The sequence below is a fragment of the Acanthaster planci genome, unplaced genomic scaffold (genome assembly GCF_054643075.1).
Source record: "Acanthaster planci isolate LZ-2023a unplaced genomic scaffold, COTS_SCS Contig10, whole genome shotgun sequence".
NCBI lineage: Eukaryota > Metazoa > Echinodermata > Asteroidea > Valvatida > Acanthasteridae > Acanthaster > Acanthaster planci.
In genome coordinates, this window is record NW_028257634.1 from 233,583 (window position 1) to 256,299 (window position 22,717).

The 22,717-nt window shown below is 43.0% G+C and overlaps 2 protein-coding genes and 1 pseudogene across 6 annotated transcripts in view; 2 read left to right on the plus strand and 1 right to left on the minus strand.

Annotated features, from left to right (window-relative positions):
- aga (aspartylglucosaminidase) overlaps positions 1-1,773 on the plus strand; it is a 172,708-nt gene extending 170,935 nt beyond the window's left edge. The window contains exon 8 of one of the 5 annotated variants that reach the window (XM_087131737.1): positions 595-1,773. In XM_087131737.1, coding sequence (XP_086987863.1) covers positions 595-725 — 131 coding nt within the window. In that variant the 3' untranslated portion in view covers positions 726-1,773. The remainder of the gene's footprint in view (positions 1-594) is intronic. The other 4 variants (XM_087131732.1, XM_087131729.1, XM_087131735.1 and 1 more) reach the window with 4 other exon arrangements.
- Positions 1-18,117, minus strand: part of LOC147795516 (uncharacterized) — a 40,651-nt gene extending 22,534 nt beyond the window's left edge. Inside the window, exons 1-2 of the mRNA XM_087131740.1 lie at positions 14,946-18,117; positions 6,328-6,418 (exon numbers count right to left, since the gene is read on the minus strand). Coding sequence (XP_086987866.1) covers positions 6,328-6,378 — 51 coding nt within the window. The 5' untranslated portion in view covers positions 6,379-6,418; positions 14,946-18,117. The remainder of the gene's footprint in view (positions 1-6,327; positions 6,419-14,945) is intronic.
- A 2,395-nt stretch (positions 18,118-20,512) lies between these two features.
- LOC147795517 (uncharacterized) lies at positions 20,513-21,930 on the plus strand (annotated as a pseudogene).
- The last annotated feature ends 787 nt before the right edge of the window (positions 21,931-22,717 follow it).

A 22,717-nucleotide genomic window follows, 5' to 3' on the forward strand; every position in this document is an offset into this window, starting at 1 on the left:
TATTTAATTTTTCTCCATCAACCCAAGGGGCTGTCAAAATATAATCGTCACCGTGACATCATCAGGAGTCACATGACATGAGATTAAAGTTGCAGTTTTCTCCATAGGTTTTGTACTCTTTTTTTCATTTTACACTTTTATGGATTTTACCAGTGCTTCGCCTGGGGCTTGCTGTGGGAATTTCGGACACATGTTCCCTTACACATAATTTCAACAAATTGATTCGATCTGTTTTTCCAAAATGATACAGATGAAAAATAAAAATTTCGAAACAGTTCTGTGGTTGTTCACAACCACATCCCTCTATTTTTTTTATTTTCTTTGTAGCCTTAGAATGTTTTCTCACTTAGAAACACGGAATAGTTATTTTTTTCTCAGACTAAGAATATTATATCCCAGACCCAGAAATATGTGAAACTATTTTCTCTGGCCTCGGAATATTTCTTCCTGCCGAACTATCAATATCGTCCACAAGACTCAGAGGTTTTGCTAAACTCAGAATACTTTCTCAAGACTCGGAGTATTTTATGCAAGTACTCATGAATATTTTACAGAGCTCAATACATGTACATTTTCATTTTCTCTCCCTTTTAGTTGTTTTCCCGGCCACAGATATTTTTTTCCCGGACTTTAACCATGTGCTGCTGGGTACCTTGTTTCGAGCACCATGGGTTTATACGCAGAGCCAGGGTGTCCGAAATGGGATAAAGGAGCTGTCCGTGTAACAAAAGACTGCACTTGGAACAAAAGACCTGCTGCTGGAAACTGCCATCATTTTTCGACTCCCATTTTACGAAGGTAATCCGTCACTCTTTTTAAACAGATTTACCACTGATTATGGGCACAGCATTTGTGTCAGTGTCACAAATTTAAGCAAACATTCAGGGGCAAATTCTGTAAAGTTCAGTTAATAATAACCTTCTATAGATTTCATTTTATTTCTGATGTATCTTCAACACACACTTGTCAGTATCACACATGGATTGTAATTCATCAATAGGCAGTTTTTATTAAAAAATATGTTATCTGCCAAAATCACCAGACTACCATTATTTTCTTAGGACTCATATTATTTATCCTGAACTGAGGAACATTTTTTTTCTAGATGCAAAATATTGAATGCTGGACTCAATAATATTAAACTGGATTCCTGCCTCAGAATAATTTCCCAGTGGGGCAGAAATTATAACCACACATGATCGAAGTTTGGATAAAGAAATGCTGAGATGGGCAAGATTAATATTTTTGGTGGATTGAATGGGAAGAGTAAAAATATTGAGTATGAATTGTGAGATAAATAAAGAAATGCTGAGATAGGGAGGATTAATATTTTGGCAGATTAAATGTGCGGAAAAATATTGAGTATGCGGTGGGGCAGGGAATCGATTAAAACCACATGTGATCCAGGTTTCAATAAAGAAAATGCTGAGATAGGGAGGATTAATATTTTTGCCAGATTGAATGAGTGGAATAAAAATAATGAGTACGTGGTGAGGCAGGGAAAAACGTCAAACCACACAGGATCCAGGTTTACATAGATACTGTTTGGGGAAGGAATATTTTGATGGGTTGGATGCCTATCATTATGTGGTGGGGCAGAGAAAAAAATAAAAACCACACATTGTCCAGGTTCAGAAATAAAAAGAAATGCTGAGACAGGCCTTGTCAACCAAAAGATGCAGCTTCTAACAAGGCAACTTGCCCCATTATCTCGCAGAAATGCAAATTTTATTTGGTCAGTCAGTTGCCCATCTTTGGTTTAATAAAAGATCCTTGGATCTATCTGATTGCTAATGTAGTTGATCCTCTATCCAAGTTAAAAATTTACATTTTGGAAATACTTTTGTAGTACAATGTACAAGTGTCTCCTGCTCACAGGGTACTGACCACATTTCACTGGAATTTGAGGTCTATTTGAGCTGAAGGCAGACTGAACAAATTTCAGACCTCAATAAAGGATAATGACTGAACCCTGACAGTGAAATTCAATCTGAACATTTGATCAGCTTAAATCTCTAACACACAGACGCTTATCTGGGTTCCCTCCCGCCATCCCCTGCTTAGAACTTGGGACTTGCTTCCACAGGCCTCGTTCTGAGGCCAAAATTGACAATGGACATCAGCCCACCACAGTGAGCCTTATTCATGCTGCTTGTTAACATAACAATAGCAAACGCACAATAGAGATCATTAATGAGCTGGAGACTGGTCTGGGTGCCGAACTGCACCGCATGTAGAGGGGAGACAGACGACCAGGAAAAATAAACATTGGCAGCTCGCCGATTAACATCGTGCCTAATACGAGGTTCTGTCATAATGCATGTATTTTTACAAAACCCTTTATCCTTGGTTAAACACAGATCTGTTGCTTTGCATGGTTTGAAGAATCTTACTGTATTAGATATAGGCACATAGTCCTATGTGCAATGCCCTAGATAGCTGTCACACTTCCTGGAAGATGTGATACTCTTTGCACTCAGCCTAACTCTTTATGCATAAGGTGGGATCACAAGCATGTATGCAGCTTTTAACGGTTAGAAAAAGAATGCTGTAAATCTGTACTGTGTTAAGTGGTTATATTCATGGTTCCAGAAAACTGCCACAGATCCCCACAAATCTGCACCACTTTGCAATCACTCGCCCTTTCTTGCAGTTATCACAGTTTAAAAATTGAAGGTTTCACGAAAGGTGGATTCTGAAGAGGATTCTAGCACTAATTATTCATAAAGTGGGCCAATCAGAGTTGCTTGTGCATTAACTGGTAGCCAATCACAGTCCATTATTTTAGCCAATCAGGCAAGGGGTCAGATTACTTCTGCCAGGCAATGCTAGTTTAGGAGGGAAATTCTCATGTGTAGATCATTCTGTCAGAGTTTGTTGGGCAAGCTGGGTCAATTTGATTGCTCTCTGTATGGAATAATTCTTGGAGCAGGATCAATTGGAATATTCTTTCTGTGGAATATTATGAGGACTGGCAGCTTGGTAATTCTGGTTCAAGCTGGGATCATCCTCTCTGTGGAGCACATTTGCTGTAGATGACAGTGCATTGCAGGCTGCAGGATTACTTCAAGCACAGACTATCTGGAGGGCTAAAGTGTGGGGCCTCTCCTTCTTGGAACATCCTTGCTGTCCAAGAGAACGCTGGACAAGTGTTATTTTTGAAAAAATAGTTGTGTGCTGTACATCTGAAAATTACTAGGAGTCACCTCGTGGATCCTTTGAGGCCAGGGTGTGGTTGGAAAGCTGGAGTGTGCTGAACCCGCATGTATGATCACACTGCATGAAAATAAAGCTCAGCGGGACCAGACCTCTTATTTGAAATTTAGCCAGAGGAGGGAATCCTGTTTGCTGTTGTTTGGTCGGCAGTGACTGAGCTATACTACTAGCACGATGCCCTCGGCGGCAGAAAGTCCTACCCTGACTGGCAAGCATTGCACACCAGTGAGGCTGACAACCCAGGGAGAAGCTCAAATGCACCAAGTGTTATTGCCTAAAATCAGCTAAAGAGCTTCCACACATTGTTTTGGAGAAAACTGCAGAGCGTAGCCCGGGTAGAATTGCTTGTCCTTTCGACAGCCCCCCATTTCCCCAACTACAGTGCTCACCTACTGTATTGGGTTAGTCCCAAAACATGAGCCTAACACTATCTCAGACATCACCTTTCTTTTCTAGCTGGGAGTTCTGTTAATGACTTCATTGATCGTGATCAGGGTGTTGTTAGATATGCTTCTTTGGATGCAGCCGTTGACATTGTGCGTAAAAATGTTCAAGGGGCATGGATGGCTAAGTCAGATATTAAGTCTGCCTTTCGGTTGCTTCCAGTGGCACCAGCCGATTATGAGTTGCTCGGTTTTACATTTCAGGACAAATTCTACTATAATCGATGCTTACCCCATGGGCTGTTCAATCTCATGTGCTCTTTTGGGGAAATTTAATACATTTCTTGAGTTTTGCATTTGTCAAGTTGCCAAGTCAGCAGCTATCACACATTACTTAGATGATGCAAAAATATGTTAGATGAATTTTTTAACGTGCTCAACGCTTGGGGTCCCCCTGGCAATGGAAAAGGCAGAAGGCCCACAGCAAGTCATAACTTACTTAGGCTTGATTGATTCCAAGCTTATGTAGGTGCATGTCGCACTCGGAGACAAAATTGTATAGGTACTGCTGAATAGAAAGAAGATCAAGTTGGTGGAAGTTCAGTCCTTGGTGGGTGTGCTAAATTGTGTGTCAGGCAGTGGCGCCAGGTAGAGCGTTCCTTCGCTGTATGATTGCACTCACACAAGGTCTGACTAAGCCCCATCATAGAGTGCAGCTTTCAGTTGGGGCCAAACAGGACTTGAAGACGTGGCTAGGATGGAGTTTCTACACTTCAGGATGTTGAGTTGTTTATCGCTGCAGCAGCGGGTATTGGGTTTGGGGCATACTCTATGGGGCAGTGGACAAAAGGGCGGTGGCCGCCATCAGATATTTCATCTCCTCCTTCCATCTCGTTTCTTGAGTTTTACCCAATCATGGTTGCAGTGCAATGCTGGGCTTCCCAATTATGCAACAGGAGGGTATGTTTTCATTCAGGTAACATGGTTGGACCGTTTTCGTTCTGTGGCCCCCCAAGTGGCACTGCACATGACCCCATTACCTTTTTTCCCCAAGTATAGTAGGGTCAAAGATAAGGTGTTTACTACCCTTGGCATGGACATCCAACACTCATAACGCATATGGCAACCGGTTGGCGAGCGTTTTGTAGATTTTTGCAGCACAGTGGGCACTCCACACAACTTCCAGCATGTGACAAATATGAAGTGAATGGAGGAAACACCAATTCAGAGGACACAAATGAAAATGTGAGATTTACAGAAAATGCAGGATCCTCTTCAATTAAACTACACTTTGAGCTCAAGAAATAATGTTGCCAAAATTCTAGATGTAGAGATGAGTTATAACAAGTTGTTCCAAGGTAGGAAAACGGGAGTAATTATGTTGTGTAGCTGGTTGACAAAAGTGAAAAGCAAAAATTCAGCAGAAGAAATGTAACGCAAAATAATTCTTGCAGATCTTGTAAGATTGATGCTGGTGATTAATGCCACAAATGCCTTGGTGTACTTGTGCTGTGTCTGCAAGTCACAATATATATAGCTTCAGTTGGTGGCTGGGATGCCTGGGGACAGCTCCTCAGGTGGACTGCAGATACATGTACTCCCCTCCAGACCCTCTTTCAGAACATGCAGTTCAATAACTAAGATAGAGAGCCAACACTTGTGAACATAGGAGGAAGACTTGGATTTGGAGGTCCCTGGTCGGTCCAAAGAAAAATAGTGCAGAGCAGACAAAATTCGGTAGGCATATAATCAGCATGATGGCAAAGTCTGGAATGCCAAGCTTGCCAAAATTTTGGGGCAAACTGTCACCCAGAACATGCCCTTACAACATGACTAGCCCAGGCTCTCATTGGACAACTTGAAAAATGTCACACATGACTCCAATACTGATTGTTCATTTAGTATCTAGGTAGATGAGAAAGAGGGGGGAGAGAAAAGAATGCATTCCGATTTGCGGAATGCCAGTGATACACTTTAGACACACGCAATACAAGGCCGGCTCCAGGCTATCTTTTAAACATAGAGACGGACAGAACTGTATGGAAATTGTACCTTTCAATGGGAAATCTAGATGATACAATCGTAAATGGACTAGAAAAATTATAAAAATTAGGCCTAAATTGTACAAGTTGGCATCTCTGCAAAAGATCAAAGGCTCACCACTGGAACACTGCTTACCAGTAGAAATGTCAAAAGCAACAATTAAAGTATGCAAAAGGAAAACATAGTCATAAAAAATAAAAGAGCTCTTTTGGGATGGGGTTACATGTTGCATAAAGGTTATAATTGGGGAAAGAAGGGTTCCTTTTCAATGTGTCTTTAACATTACTCAGCCAGCCTTGGGCTTAAAATTACAAACGTAATCTTAATGTCTGGAATAAAGATGGTAAATGCTAAAGAATGTCAGTTTGGCCCAAATGTGAATGTTCAAACTTACTTGCATATTATTCCTACAGTCTTCACAATACTCACCTTTGGAAACTAGACACTTTTACTTGACTGCTTTGATTACAATCATAGGCTGCATAGCTTGGGGCATCCTTCCATCAGCCCATTGCCATTGATTGTGCAGCTACATCATATTGTAAAGAATGTGCAGACAATCAGCAGATAATCAAGACTGTTAACCTCGAACAAGATGGAGGCCAAAAGTTCATTTTAAGATGCATCACGTTAGTTTTCAATTTGTTACTCTATGGGTACAGAACACATACAAAATGACACATACCAAAGCTGCTTGAAAAACTGTTGAAGGCTGTGTTGTGCCATGTTGATGCATTTGAGATGCATGACTGCCAACAAATCTCTCTCCTCTTCCTCTAAAAAAAATATGAAAAAAAAAAAGTTTATTATGAAAACGTGCAAAACTCCCCTAACACAATTACTGGACATTTCTACTAGAATGTACCTACCTATAGCATGTCACTACATCCTGTAGAGGGTGCAAATCATTTAGTACAATTTACTCAAAGTACCTTGCATTCCGCTCTCCGTAACACTTCTTTGCTCAAGTATACAAGCGTGAAAGCAGGGCTTGCAGAGTCGGGTAGTCCGACATCCCGGGACAACTGAAATATTTTGTCAGGCAACCTAATGTTCCAGGCTGCCAGCCCAACAGGCAAGCACCTGTTTTCGGCAACACATTTTTTGCCCAGCGTTTTGGACATTTCAGCACCGTGCACCGAAAAAAAATCGACATCCTAACCTTAATGTTACACGACTGTACATGTTCAGGTAGGTGCACCGTGGTACGTACGGTCATATTGTTGGCATGAGCAATGCAGCCGCGTCTGTCTTCAGTCGTTTTCCTTATTCAGGATCGCTTACACTATATTCAGTCATATTACAGCTCAATTATCATCAAATTCCAATGAAATGGGGTCAGAGGTCTACCTTGTACACGCATATTTTCAAATTTTGAGCTTTTAAGTTGTCTTACAAGATCGACAAAAGTGACGACACTTTTTCAAGTTCTGGATCAGTTTCACCAGTTCTGGATCGCTTCAAAAATTTCTTTACTATTAAAAGTAGTCAAGCATAAACCTATTTCTCTGCCAAAACCATTGTAATAAGCATATTTTCTACATGCAGTAAAGTAAGTCTTATTTTAAAGGGGATTTGTTTATATATTAGATTTTCAGTGCATCAACATGAATAGCCTGCATAACTTTTGACTTGACTTTGCTGCTCAGTGAGCTGTTGACCACAAATCCCCCCACGCTGCAAAATTGACGAACCCATCACATCACGTACTAATCTGTTACGCACATGTAGTTGAGTTCATGACGTTCGTACATGTACATGTACTGGAAAATTGCATGCGCGATCCGAAACTAGGAAAAACTTTCATGGAATTTTCCGAGCCCTGGAAAGTGTGGGTGTATACAGGAGTGGGGACTCAGAGGTAGGATGGAGACACTCTATCTTAAGTACTCTCTGGGAGAATAAACCCCCCAGGTGGGTTTTACTACATCTGTCTTAGCCACAGAATGCTACTACACATTTAACATTTATTTCATTTTTAAACGCCATTTCTATTAACAATTTCAATAGCACTGTACATATCAAAATACCAAAAAATAATGATTATACATTCATAACGGTTATGTAAAACTACAATTAAAATTATGTATAATTAAAAGTTACAAAAACTACATGTTATTTTAGAAAGCGGGTTTTGCCCTACCCAACGTATATATTGATAAACACTGTATGCTCAGAGCTCGTCCGAGAGCTTGCGAAAAATTCACAAGCTTACTCGGGTGGGACTCGAACCCATGACCTCCTGCTTACCAGTGAACCACACGATTAATAAAACATAAACTGACTCGCATAAGACCTTATAATTATTACATCTATCAAAGAGATACGTCTTGATGGCAAGCTTGAACTCATTTTCATTCGTAACATCTTTCAACTGGGTTGGCAAAGAATTCCAGTTGGTCAGGGTTTCCGTGCTGGTCACGTGATACATGTACACAGTGCTTGAGGGCACATCATTCGTGCTTGATTTATTTTACAGTTGCGGTTGATGCCCACCCAGTGCTTGTGGGTCCAGTCCACTAATTCAAGCCCCATTGAAAACAGTGTAAAATCAGCACTGTTCAGGGCCCAATAGCATGCACGCCAACATCCCTGAGATTTCTAAAACACAAATTAAATTCTTGTCTGGTCAGCTATCTTTCAATTTCTTTTCAATTTTTTTGTGGGTTAACAAATTACGTTTTTCATTATTCCCACAAAACAAAATCACCCACCAAAAAGTGATTTTTCCCAAGTCTGATTGCAGCCATTTTTCAAGTGGCAACCCTCAACTTTCTCGGGCACTTAGGACCATTTTTCAACCGTAGTTTTTAGCCCTTCTGCTCTCATATGAAAGCTGAAAGACCCAGGGAGTTGATTCTGGCAACGATTTACACAATCTCATCATTAAGGGGGCCAAGCAATCTCCTTTTTCAAAAGATACTTTTAATGCTAATGAGCTGGCCAGAAATTCTCACTTGAATTAGTGGTCTGCACCCTTTATCGACGTGACAATGGCAGCCCATGTGAACATGCTTGGCTAATCAAAGAAGAGCCGAGCGCGTGACAGTAATGACTCATAATGAAGGCAAGCGTTCTTTAATCACTTTTGTTCATCATTTTTCAGTGTTTTTTTTTAATTGGCCTACCAAAACTTCGAGATAAGCGGCTTCAGTGGTATTGACATTTTGAGTTACGGATAGTTTATTGTACATATATTACAGGCCTATTCTTTTGTCGGCAATACAGAAAGACTTCAAGGTAAATGGAGTTTCGACTTAACCCTCTCATTCCCATGGGCGACTTTCGTCCACAGAGCGCTCACCCGTGCTCATTCCCATGGGCGACTTTTATCGACGCGCGGTAACCTGCGCTTCCTTCCCATAGGCGACTTTTGTCGACGGGCGCAATGCCCATTTTCAATTAGGTCTAAAAACTTTATTTGCTGCCGTCTGTTGATGACCTTTATACAGTTGGAAAGCACCTCACATGGGCTTTTCAATGATGTATAATTCAATAGGGGTCACCATTAGATAATTCCGAGAAATGCCATGCGAACTTTGACACTGAACCCAACTTTTTAGAAGATTTGCTGCGAAGTTATCAACATAGATGAGAGAGATGCCCGAATTCTTGAAGAGATTTGTGCCGACAGTGATTCCGACTATTCTGAGGAGGAATCTGAGGAGGAATCTGCCGGTTTTTCGTCAGATTCTGAAGGGTCTCACGACAGCAACACGTTGGGTCCGAGCGGTGCAACAGCGGGTGGCATTGGCCGTGGGCACGCAACAGGTCCCGGTGACGCTGGTTGCGGGATTCATGGCGGAGTACCTGCTCGTGGTGGACGTGGAGTACGTACTCGTGGGGAACGCAGTGGCGCTGGCCGGGGCAGAGTTGCAGCAGGTCGCCCTGGTAAACCCAAGCAACCAATTTTCCGTGAGGGCTGGCGAAGCACGGCAGACCATGTACCCACACCACTGCAATTTACAGGAAATCCTGGCCCCACTGACGACTTTACTGGACTGTCAGCAGTAGAGGTATTTATGCTGTACTTCAGTGCTGCCATCTGGGATCTGCTGGTGACTGAAACAAGCCGATATGCGACCCAAAGTCTACATGAACCCAGAGAACGCAGCCAAATGGGCATCAAATCCTGTTGATGTGAGATGAAAGCATTTGTAGCACTAATTCTGGCCATGGGAATAAACCGAATGCCCCAATACCGCATGTTCTGGTCAACCCTGGAACTTCTCCGCAACACATTCTACTCATCAATAATGTCACGTAACCGCTTCTCACTCCTTCTTTGGTACCTTCATTTATCCAATAATGAAGCCCCCCGCCCCCAAGATGCAAACCTGTCCAAACTCAGGAAACTTCAGCCGTTTTTGGACTTGGTCATTCAACGATTTTCTTCTGTGTACAAACCTCATCAGAATCTTTCCCCGGATGAAAGTATGCTAAAATTCAAAGGAAGACTCGGCTTTGTGCAATACATGCCGAAAAAGCCTGTCAAGTGGGGTAGGAAGGCATTTTCACTCAACGAATCTGCTACTGGATACACCTGCAAATGGAAGCTCTACACAGGACGTGAGGATCGCCCAGCACCAGCTGGCGCAAATCAGCCCGTCAACCCTCACATGGAACACCCCCCTACCTTAAATGTCAATGGATGTGTCATTCTTGACTTGGTGGAAGGATTTGAACACAAGGGTCACAACTTATTTTGTGACAACTATTACACAAGTCCATCACTGTATGCGAAACTCACGGAGCTTGGATTTGGATGCTGTGGTACAGTGAGGTACAACACACAAGGAAAGCCACAAGCAGCCAATCCGAAGGAGAACAGCATGAAGAAAGGGGACCCACCTGCCTTTTATGTGAAGAATGTGCAACTTTGCATTGTATGGCATGACAAGAGGCCAGTAACTGTTCTCACAACCATCGGGGACTGCACCCTTACAAACAAACGAGTGCGATCACGCGAAACTGCTGATGGTTTCAGAAAAGGACTACAACAAAAACATGGGAGGGACTGATCTTGCTGATCAGTTCTTCCAATACTACAATCACACTCATCGTAGCGTGAAATGGTGGAAACGTGTGTTTTTCCACATACTGGAGGTATGCCAATGCCTCCATCGTGTACAACAGCTTGCCAGACAATGCATCTCTGACCAAAATAAAGTTTCGGCAAGCTGTGATCGAGGGCCTGCTTCTGGGATGGGAACGCAACCAGACTCGTCGGGGACGAAGAGCTTCACGTGCTGATCTTCCTTCAAGAATGACAGAAAGAGGGCACTTTCCCTCCAAAACGGACAATGGCCGAAAACCAGACTGTGTCATTTGTAGTGACAGATCCAAGCAGGGGGGACAAAAACAGACATCCATATGTTGTCGCAAGTGTGACAAGGCAATGTGTGCAGTTCCGTGTTTTGAAAGATACCACTCATACGTGAACTACAAAGATGACAGGTTGGATGGGTAGGATCCTGTAGAACGCATGCAGAAATAATTCTGCTTTCGGTCTCAATCATTCCCGTTACTTCATATTGAGCAGTAGTTCGCATCAGTTCATGCAAATTTCAAAATTTGACTTCTGAAATGTAACTAGTAAGGACTTTGTAAGTTCACAACTGAAATCAACATCATCAATAGGCCTATACATGCACATCTTTTTCATGCATGTACAGTACATGTAGTTTTTGTGTGAATGAGCATGGTTCAAAACATGGAACTGTCTGTAGAAGGATAGACCGATCGCTTGACCAATGTTTACATGTCGTCACATCACGCAATAGTGGGTATCAAAATATCAACAAACATGGCGTCAACCAACTGCTGTTGTAAACTTACATGATATTGTTGCACTATTACATGACTATTGTTTGTTCAATCAAGACTCCACTGCATCAATTCAACTGAGATGCTATGAAATACCAAGGTCACTTGACAACATGTAAACATTACTCACAAATTTGTTCATACATGTGCCAATTTTGTGACTTTCTTTGTTGCAAGGTTTTTATTGGCCTTGTCAGAATCTTTCGTCATAATGGAGACAGTGGGGAGGGCACTCTTGAGTTTGAATATAACATTTTCCAGTCATATCAAACAAAAATACTGTTGGGGACACACATTTTATATTTTTGCTGAAAGCATTGTAATCAGTTTTGATGTGTAAGACTTGCTAGTTGGAAGAAACTTCATCAATAAGAATGAGTGAAAAAGTCCTGAAATTTAGAGATTCCCAATAAACTTGGAAGGAGTTCCTTTGTGTGACAGATAATTGAAATATTTTTGCACGAGATAATATTGTCCTTTACCACATGTAAGGATTTGCACAATGGGTTGCATTTCATGAACATCAAGAAATTTCTTTTTGTATTTTGTCCACAAACATTGTGTCATGATTTTGTCTTTCCATTTTTAGTTATGTGTAGTTTATTATGTGAATGTATATAATGTAAATGAGTTACATTCTGTTGTAAAACATCAACAGAATTTTCCAACCACCGCCATTGTCTTGTCTATGTACAGTACGTTTACCGGTCCATTTACATGTACAACACAATTTTCTGCTTCCACATGCACATGATGCACAGTATAAGGCACTGTACATTTACACGCACACTTGTGCATTTGAGGTTATTACATGAAACATGCTGAAAATTGAAGACTCCTCAAAACGTTTCTTGGTGTAACTTGCTCATTCTCTCTTCAAATCATGCCATTTTTGTATGAAATAAAAGCTTATTTCACTGGCAACATACGCCTCACACAAATCTCCTTTGTTCAATGAAGATTTTATGGTGAAAACAGGGTTGGAAGATGACTACCACGTAAATGAAAAACGTACAATTACAAACTCAAAGATGTTTCTGCCTCAAAATTACAGAAATTCTCATGCAAAATACCTGTTGTGTGGCAATATATACCAAATTTAGAACCCACAAGAAAGGTAATTTTATAAGGATTAACTTGCATGCACAACTTTTTTGGGTAAAATGAAGTCTTCACGAAGAAAAATGAGCTTGAAAAACGAGGAATTGGATGCCCCCATTCCGTGAAAAACAATTCGGTACTGAAGTGCACACACCCTGCACACAATGCGGTCACCAACCACTTCCTGTGTCAACACAATGTGGTACTGATAGAGTTAACAGGCTTTGACTAATTGAGATTTTACTATATTTTGCAATGAATGGGTTTGATGATACAGTTTGGGAGAAAAAATTCCAAAAGGAAGCAAACAAGCACTCAATGGCACATTTTAACACCTATGGACCAGCAAGAAAAACTTTAACATTTAAGGACGGACGGCCAGCCAGACAGACGGCCAGCCAGACAGACGGACGGACAGAAGATGGAAATCGGTATTACATACATGTAGGCTCGCATTGCTTCGCAACTTGCCAAAAACCAAAATCATTCTCCATAATTTGGAGCAACAACGTATGATCAACTGTATCAAATGCGTCACCAAGGTCAAGTAAAACCATCATTGCTACCTGTTTGTCATCCATATTTTGAAACACATCCAAAGTAATTCTACAAAGCATGGTTTCTGTACTGAGAAACTGCCTAAGCTGATTGATTTGTTGGGAAGAGATTATTTTAGTGCATATGAGCAGTGATTTGATCTGCAGCTATACATTCCACTAATTTTGAAACGAAGCACAAATTACTGATTAATCTGAAATTTGACAAGTCAGCACCAGCCCAACGTTTCTTAATCAAAGGAATAACCACTCCATTTTTTTCAAATACACCATTTCTGAAGGAACGATTAACCATAGATGTAATAATAGGAAGTAAAATGTCTATACATACATGTATATGATTGTGTTTTCACTCCGATAAGCGCGACATTTTTACCTAACAATGTAGTTACAAAACAGTGATCTGACATAAAATGGCCCTCTACAGGTGGAGAGAGGCAGAGTTTATCGTCGTCACGTGTAATAAACAAATCGGGAGTATGACCAGATTCATGACTTGGAACATGCACGTGTTGGATCAGATTTCTCGAAAAACAAATATCATTAAACTTCATAGCTACTGGATTTTCTACATCATTGACAAGGATATTAAACTCACAACTGAGTACTGGCAAATGACAGTCTAAAACAACATCCAAGTAATTTTCAAATTCCTCAAAAAATGTATTAACCACTACCAGCTGAGGACTCCGAAATCGGAGCCGTATGGTTTATATGCGTGGCCAGGGTCTCCGAACTCGGACAAAGGAAACAGGGCCCTGTATAAAAAGACCATACTCCGAACAAAAGACCAGGCTGCTGGGCATTACTGGCATTTTTCACTCTCAAAAGTGGTGATAATCCAGCGTTATTTTGAAACTGTATACCAGGGTTTGGGGCATTGAGAGCAAGCGGATTACCACCGCGGACAAAAGTGCTCCACCACCGCAGCGATGAGCCACACAGCACCGCTGCACGCTAATCTGGCCCCTATTGAAAAGAGGTCAGCAGTGCACTACGCCAGGTTCTTGAACAAAAGACAGTTGTATAACACCGCACAATCTGGGCTCTGTTTACAAGGCTGCTGGCCTGGCTGAAATATTCGGGCGTCAATGAAGGTTACCTGTCAACTTAGAGTAGTGCCTAAAGATTACTTCATGCAGCTATAAACGACCGTTAAATGGAATGATGAATTGTTGAAGGATTTTGAAAACGGAAAAAATGGTAGTCATGCCGGCCCAGCATCATCAACATTGAAAAATGCCCCGGCATGAAGTGGTTAATAGGAATTGGATGTAGAGTGTATGGTTGAATAAGGACATTTGTACACAGCTATAAACTTCACTTGATTGCCTCTAAAACCAACTGTCCATTCAACAAACTCAAAAAATGCTGTCTCCCCAAAGTTGGTTTTATTCACCTTAAACAGGTCACTGCAAAAAACACCACTAATGCCCCCAACTGATCTATTTTGTCTGGGCCGATTGTTAATGGAATTACCAGGTGGAAGACAATGATCAAACTGCAAACTCATTTTCTTTCCGCCAAGTTTCGGTTAGAATACAAAAATCAATATTCTCATCAATGATATAATCGCAAAAGTTTTCACGCTTGTTTCTGATGGACCAAGTGTTTACTAAGGCCCATTTGAATGCAGGAACCAAGCTGCGAGCCTCAAGATATGGATAACGTACAGGTAAGTTAGAAATTCTCCGACCCTTGTCAGTCAGTATTGTTGAGTGATCAACCGTCTTGTAAACGTCTGGAATATCAGACACCCTGTGATATTGGAGGGAGGTCACATCCAGGATACGTCTGTCTGCTACTCCGTCATCCTCACCTTGCTTGGCAATTCCAAGAGACTTCATGAGGCTCTTATCAATTGTAGATAAAAAAGATGTCCCTCGAAGTGCAAGTAGTTCAGCTCTTGTGTAACTCAGACAGGCTGCTGGAGAACCAGTATGAATTTGATTGTCATTCTGCTGCCATGGTGCTATTTCTGTAAGTGGGTGGGGATACTGAGATGACCTCAGGTATGTCACAGCCGATGACTGCCTAGCAATGCTGTAACGGTGAATATCGCTATGTGTGTTGTGAAGCACTAGTACGGGATTTTTAGCGATGTCAATGAAGATTGTTATATCCACCGAGGGATTACCGTAAGGAATGAGTAAACATGAATAACAATGTTTAGTCCACCTATATAGCACCTTGTGTGATCGTGGTGAATGAAGACTTGTGGAACGCAAAATAATGAAAGGCCTGTGCAGACTGAGCTTGTACGTTTTCAGATGAAAGTTGGCATGATGGTGAACAGATATTGCAATATCCTGGCCTCGGGTAGAATTTGCTACGGTTAGCAACACCAGTAATTGTACGACGAGTAGGCCTACTTGAAGTAGGTGGATACCTCTGGAAAAATTCTGAGCCATCCAGATAAAACAACTCCCTCCACGTTTTGGCAATTTGCAGCCAAACAATGCACATGAGGTTCCAAAATCTGGTCACTCCAATCCTCTCAGAAGATTAAAGCAAGAAAACAGTACCTTGTCCTTGGTTTGATGAGACAGCTATCAAATACTACATACGCAGAGTAACAATACAGGAAGACAGGTTTGAACATAAGACACAAAAGTGCAAATGATAAAGAGTGCGGCTAAGGGAAAGCCTTTCATAGCCTAAGACAGAGAAATACTGCAGGGCTCCAGAAGAGTGCAATATGAGACTGATGATGCTACATGGTGGTAATGTGGACGGCTGACACATCCAGCTCAGTTCATGAACTGCACTGACATCCCCTGAGGTAGCATGATAACTTCCAGCATACTACTTGCATGACACTGGACAAGGGGATGCCCTTAAAGAGTATACTGATATGCTCCACATACTGTTCCCCTACATGATGTGCAGGTACATGTAGATTGTAGCGTATGGGTTATTTCTATTCCACACACCACACACTGAGCCCACAGCGAGCGCGCAATGACCATCTAGATTACACGCATTTGTACACAGTGTATTGCTTTCCAAGCAAGACCCAGTTGTACTATGCTACGACATGCCCTGGAACTGCAACTCCGAAGTGCATTCCAACTCATTTTCCCTGAAGTCTTTCTTGGAGTCCATCCTACTTTCAGTTACACACATGAACAGTACATTCGGCCCACACAGACCCCCAATTCATGCTGTATGTGTCCTGCCAAACCACACACTGAAAACATGTGTCCGGTCACGGCACAGCGAGGTCCATTACCTCCACCAACCCTCAGTTTTACCCCGTAAGAACTATGCGTAGATTTCCTATCCATCCAGAGACTAAGTGTTGTACACAACCCAATGTACCGAGAAAGGCTCACCCTTTCCATCGTTGACCACATCCCCCGTAGCTCACTCACGAACAGCCTTTCACCCTCCCGCTCCCAAACTTTTCAGACTTTATCCCTCTCCAGAAACTAAGTCAGTGAAGAACAAGTGTGCACAAAATCCCCATAGACTTTTCTTCCATAGGCTTTCTACGTGTATGAATAATTCATCATCACCCAAATCCAGTGCTCCCATGGGCCAAGACACAGCCCCAAAAGTCTATATACCAGCTCAAGCAGTCAGCATCGATCATTCCCGAGCAGGCAGCTTTGGAGCAACAACTCCATGACTATTCGTGAGTGTATAGCTCTGATATGAAAAACCTTTTCTATCACTCCTGAATAAATAGCTTGGATTTGGACGCGCAGTACTTTGATTATTGTTCCAATGATAATACAGTAATATCCAGCCTTACTAGCAGCAGTTGCTCATTGTACATACGGAGACGATGAAAATAATTCTTCGGAATAGAACAATAGTATGTGTATTGGTCAATCCAATGATTCATTTCTTTTTGATCATGATCAATACTCTTATAAGTACTCTTATAAAACAAGGGTTTGAGATAAAGATACATACAGGCAATTTACAGGCAAATCAGGAGGAAATCAGTGAATCGAGTAGACAGACTAACTGCTAAAATACAGTCAAAGTAATCATCTCTGAACTCTCCAAATCTAGAACATGGAATGCAGCAAAGGCAACACTGGTCCTTCAGCAAATTGGGAAAGACTTTCAATGGAACTTATAGGACGTTCCAAACATCAGAGCAACTTGCTAATAAAAAAAAGTCTTTAGAAAGCTAAAAACTAATACAGTATCTTCTCAATAAAAATTACCCAAGCCTGGTCAATCAAGAGCCACCTTCCATGATGTGCATGAGAATGGACGGGAAACTTCTCAGTCAGTTTAGTAGTAATGCTTGGGTACACCAACAAAGTGATGGTTTCTGAACCAATGCTGTGGTGTGAATGGCTAAATGGATAAAAGGTCAGTGTAATGCTAAGATAAACAATGCTTAACTGTCAAGCGAGGGCGCTGCTGCAGGGCTGAATGCAAATGACCTGTCACACAACCAAAAGGTAATATTTCTGTGAACTTTGGCCCCCCATACAAGTTTTAGACAAATACACGTACATGTACGAGTGGTCCACTGTATCACAAAGGTTGATGGTAACAAGGTACACTGTTAAATGAAAAGCCTGACAATATACGGCCAATTCCATAAACAGAGTGCCACCAAGAGGTTGCTGCAAATGGTCCATATCTCAAGTTGATGGTCAACAAAACTATGTACATGTACATAGCCAACTCTCAGCAATTTAAGTGCATATCGACTAATAGCTTCAGGATTTTTTGAAAGAACAGGGCATTCCATGCAGTGGAATGGAGAGAAAGGATCTTGTACAGTTGGCAGAAAAGGCATCAGAGAGGCACAAGATTGTAGGATGTAGTTATCATAAAGAGGCGTTGAGAGCACACTAGAGAGTTTCGACAAGTGACACAACTGTGTTGTATTTAAATGATTGTGATGTCTCAGGCACAGATTTGAGAGAGATGGCATTAGTGTCTATCGGAGACGTCTTTACCTATCTCGTCAAAAATTGTGCACAGGCACTTTAGCAGTCATCAAAGTACAATATGCAAATTCCTTTGTGCTTGATTCAATTCGCTAAATCTTTCGATCAACTGCAGTACGCCCTCATGTCCCATGACGCATAGCGGAATTTGTGACTTTCTGATCAAACCGTAACATATTGTAATAAACGTACATTCTATATTTCTGAGTTTATGTGTATATTTTCTTGTTTTGGTGGTATAGTTTCTCTTTTCGTTTGTGTGCATTTTATAGATCGTTGACTCTACGCTGTTACTACCAAGCAATACATAGGGCCAATAGGGCGACCCTGGGATTGTTGGGGTTCGCGAGGAAGTGCGAGCGTTCCGAATTTTGCGACCCCACATTCCCCCATAGACCAACAGAAATCGGTCTGCGGAGGATCGAGTGGCTTCTTGCTAAACTTGTGATCCCGCGGCTAATCCCTGCTGGCAATACCATCTTTGGTTCAGTTCAGGGTTGGCCCACGCCATGCTTCAGGGCCTGAGCTACAGTGCGTGCGATATCCGTATTCTCAGTTCCCCAACTTAACACAGAAGCATCGCAGTCAATGATTGGTTGAGATTCCCCCGCTTGCTGGGCCTGGGCACAATACTTCTGTGTCCCGGTCCTGAAGCATTTTGAATGGGTGACATGGGTCGACAACAAGCTACTATGGGCAACACCCGACATTGGCATGGCTCAGAAGTTTATGCACCGGAGCGGCCCTACAACGCCAACATTGGCTACATCGGGCGCAACACCCCTGGTGCCATTGTCTTCAGACACCCTTTCAATCGGGGCACCCGGCCTGACACCCTACGGGGCAACACAACACTGCCCCTCGGTGCGCTACCTGCAGAGACAATACCGGGCCTTGCGGGCTCATCACCACCCGCGACAGTGACAACAGAGCCCACCGGCCTCCTATGCCGTCTAGGTGTTCGATCTCCGTATGTCACCCCGTCTTCCGGCTTCCTCCTGGGCCTTTCTGAGAAGACTTCTTCTACCCCTGCAGTTCACCAGCCCCATCCTGCTGTATCTTTACTGCAGCATGGGCAGGCCTCTGACGCTCCAACTCACCAGGAGTCAACCGCTGGCTCTATAACCAGTTCACCCGTACGCAAGAAATGCAAAAATTCTTCCTCCTCTTCTACGGGGTCTAAGTGGAAAAAGTCTCACTTCTCGCAGAAGGAGGATACGTCGGCCGACATCATGTCAGCGGTCTGCATGTTCTCGGAGAAGCTCATTTCTACAGCCAGCTGTCTAGAGCCCACTGCTCCCGCGGCGAATGCCCCAGATCCGGACCCTTTGCTGGCGCAACATGGATCTGCATCCGCACCCGGATCCAGATCCACATCCAGATCCACATCCGCACCTGCGTTCATTGGCGATCCAATCTTCATATGATGGTTTCACCCCTTTGACTTATCCAGGTTCCGGCGCAGACTACAACTCACGTCCGGCCCCCTGGCCACCCTACTAGACATGATGATATACCTCCTTCCTCAACTGCGGATGGAGCAGAATACGTCCTCTGAAAATGAGGATATCTCCTCTGCAGCCAACCTTAACCCTCCATCTTGTTCAGACGGATATGATCCACATATTAAGCTTGCCTTCCAATCAGTCTACAGCTGAGGCCTCTTCACATGCTTCCTTCAAGCGCCATCCTGCTAGGTTGGAGGCATCAATGCCGATTTTTCCCAAACTTCCACTTGACCGCTCATGCTTTGAGATGTTTAACCACTTCATGCCAGGACATTTTTCAATCAATGATGATGATGGGCCGGCTGACTGTCATTTTTTCCGTTTTCAAAATCCTTCAAAAATTCATCATTTCATTTAACGGTCGTCTATAGCCGCTCTAAGTGATCTTTAGGCACTACTCTAAGTTGACAGGTGACCTTCATTGATGCCCGAGTATTTCAGCCAGGCCTGCAGCCTTGTAAACAGAGCCCAGATTGTGCGGTGTTGTACAACTGTCTTTTGTTTACGAACCTGGCTTAGTGCACTGCTGACCTCTTTTCAATAGGGGCCAGATTAGCGTGCAGCAGTGCTGTGTGGCTCATCGCTGCGGTGGTGGAGAGCTTTTGTCCCCGGTGGTAATCCGCTCGCTTTCAATGCCCCAAACCCTGTTATATGGTTTCAAAACAAGGCTGGATTATCACCACTTTCGAGAGTGAAAAATGTCAGTAATGCCCAGCAGCCTGGTCTTTTGTTTGGAGTACGTTTTTTTGTTACAGGGCCCTGTTTCCTTTGTCCGAGTTCAGAGACCCTGGCCACCCATATAAACCATACGTCTCCAATCCCGGAGTCCCTGGCAGGAAGTGGTTAAAGTTCTCATCAGTGCTAAACAATGGTGTCCATAACCACCCAGGGCCTCGACTTATTTCCAGTTTGCCAGGGAGGACTTTGATAATTTCCTCTCTGTCCCCGAGATTCCAATGGAAGCTAAAGATAAACTTTCTTCTGACGCTCACAAACCTACAGGAAAGTCTCCATTTAAAGACAAGGACAACGAACGCTCTTCAAATCAATTGGGAAGGGATGTCGGCCTACGCCTTCCCTCTAATATCCCTAATACCAGCAGTTCTCTCCAAGATCGAAAGGGAACGCTGCCACATCCTTCTCATCGCCCCCTTTTGGCCACGCCAGCCATGGTTCCCTCGTTTGACAAGACTTCTCAGCCAGGTACCAGTGATACTTCCTGACAGACTGGATCTGCTACATCAGCCGAAGTCGGGCGTGCTTCACCCTCATCCGACGTCACTACACCTGACCTGTTGGCTATTGTCAAACAGTCCTTCAGATCAGCAGGACTTTATGATGAAGCTGCCGAAATGGCCTCGAAGAGTCGACGCCAGTCTACACGCAACATCTATGACTCCAGATTACGACATTTTACTTTGTGGTGTTCAGAGGGAGGTTTGTCTCCGACCAAAGTTTCTGTGACCTCTGTAGCTGACTTCTTCATGCACCTGTTCAAATCAGATCTCCAGGTTTCAACTATCCGTAACTAACGGTCAGCCATTGCGGCTATACATGATGGCTTTCCAGATGGTTCGACTGTGTCCGACAACACTTCTCTTAAACATCTTCTCCGGGGGATGTTTCTTGAGCATCCCCCAACTGAGAGACTAATTTCTACATGGGACTTGTCAGCTGTCCCCCAACTGCTTGCTGGTCCTCCCTTTGAGCCTCTCAGCGACGCATCGTTGATTAACTTATCGGTGAAACTGGCATTCCTGCTGGCATTTACTACCTCACGGCATGGCAGTGAACTAAAGGCCTTGTCCATCTCAGATGGCCACATCCGATGGGAACCTCACGGTGTTTGTCTCATCCCAACGCTAGGGTTTCTCACCAAGAACCATTCAGTTTCCTTTCATCCTCCTGACATTTTTGAACCAGACATTACCAAACACACTGGAACTCCCGATGACAAACTACGGTGCCCAGTGTGGACTCTTAAATAGCACCTAGCCAAAACCCAAAACTCAGAGATACAACTTTGCAGCTTTTCATCACACAATAAAACCTCACCGAGCTGCGACCAGAGACACTTTAGCCAGATGGGCAGTTTCCGAACTCTGTGGAAAATGAAACGTGACACTTCAGCAGGGATCATGATATCCGAGCAGTTTTTACATCTTGGGCCTACTTCAGGGGTGTACCAATGGAGGAAATATGTAAGGTAACATGCTGGAAGACCCCATCTACCTTCACCACATGCTACCTCACCGATGTTCTACAAAAGGACTCCGCACATGGCAGAGCGGTCCTAACAGCGGCCACATCCATACAGAAAGGTTCCTCATTGAAGCGGCCCACCACTAGAATGAACAACTCCATTATGTGGTGATTCTGCAATAAATTTGGACAATTTCTTATTCCTCTGGCATTCTCATTATGTAGTGCGTCCTCGCCGCACCCCCCTCCAAGGGCTCAGTGCTACTCTGCATATTTAGCGACTGTTTGGGGTAGGTTGAAAGGAGAAGACTCCTCCCCCACAGAAATGTAGGTGAGGTCTGCTATGAATACCTACCCCAAACAGTCGGCTCCCTCCAATCCTTCCCCATTTTTGACTTGGATGGTTTCAATACCGGAAAAGGACGAAAATGGTGGCCATTCCGCTATGCGCCATGGGACATGAGGGCGCACTACGGTCGATCAGAAGATTTAGCGAATTGAATCAGACGCAAAGGAATTTGCATATTTAGCGACTGTTTGGGGTAGGTATTCAATAGCAGACCTCACCCACATTTCTGTGGGGGAGGAATTTTGACAAGAATTGCACATACGTTTTTCACTGACATGATGATATTTAATTTTTTCAGTAAAAAGGCAAAAATGTTTCAATTTTGGAATTTTTTTTACTGATTAGAAATGTTTGCAGGTTTTGCACATATTGAACAGTAAATCCCCCCTCTGTGAGCCTTCCTGTTCCTAGTATTAACCACTACCAGCCGGGGACTCCGAAATCGGAGCCGTATGGTTTATATGTGTGGCCGGGGTCTCCGAACTTGGACAAAGGAAACAGGGCCCTGTAACAAAAGACCTTACTCCGAACAAAAGACCAGGCTGCTGGGCATTACCGGCATTTTTCACTCTCAAAAGTGGTGATAATCCAGCGTTGTTTTGAAACCGTA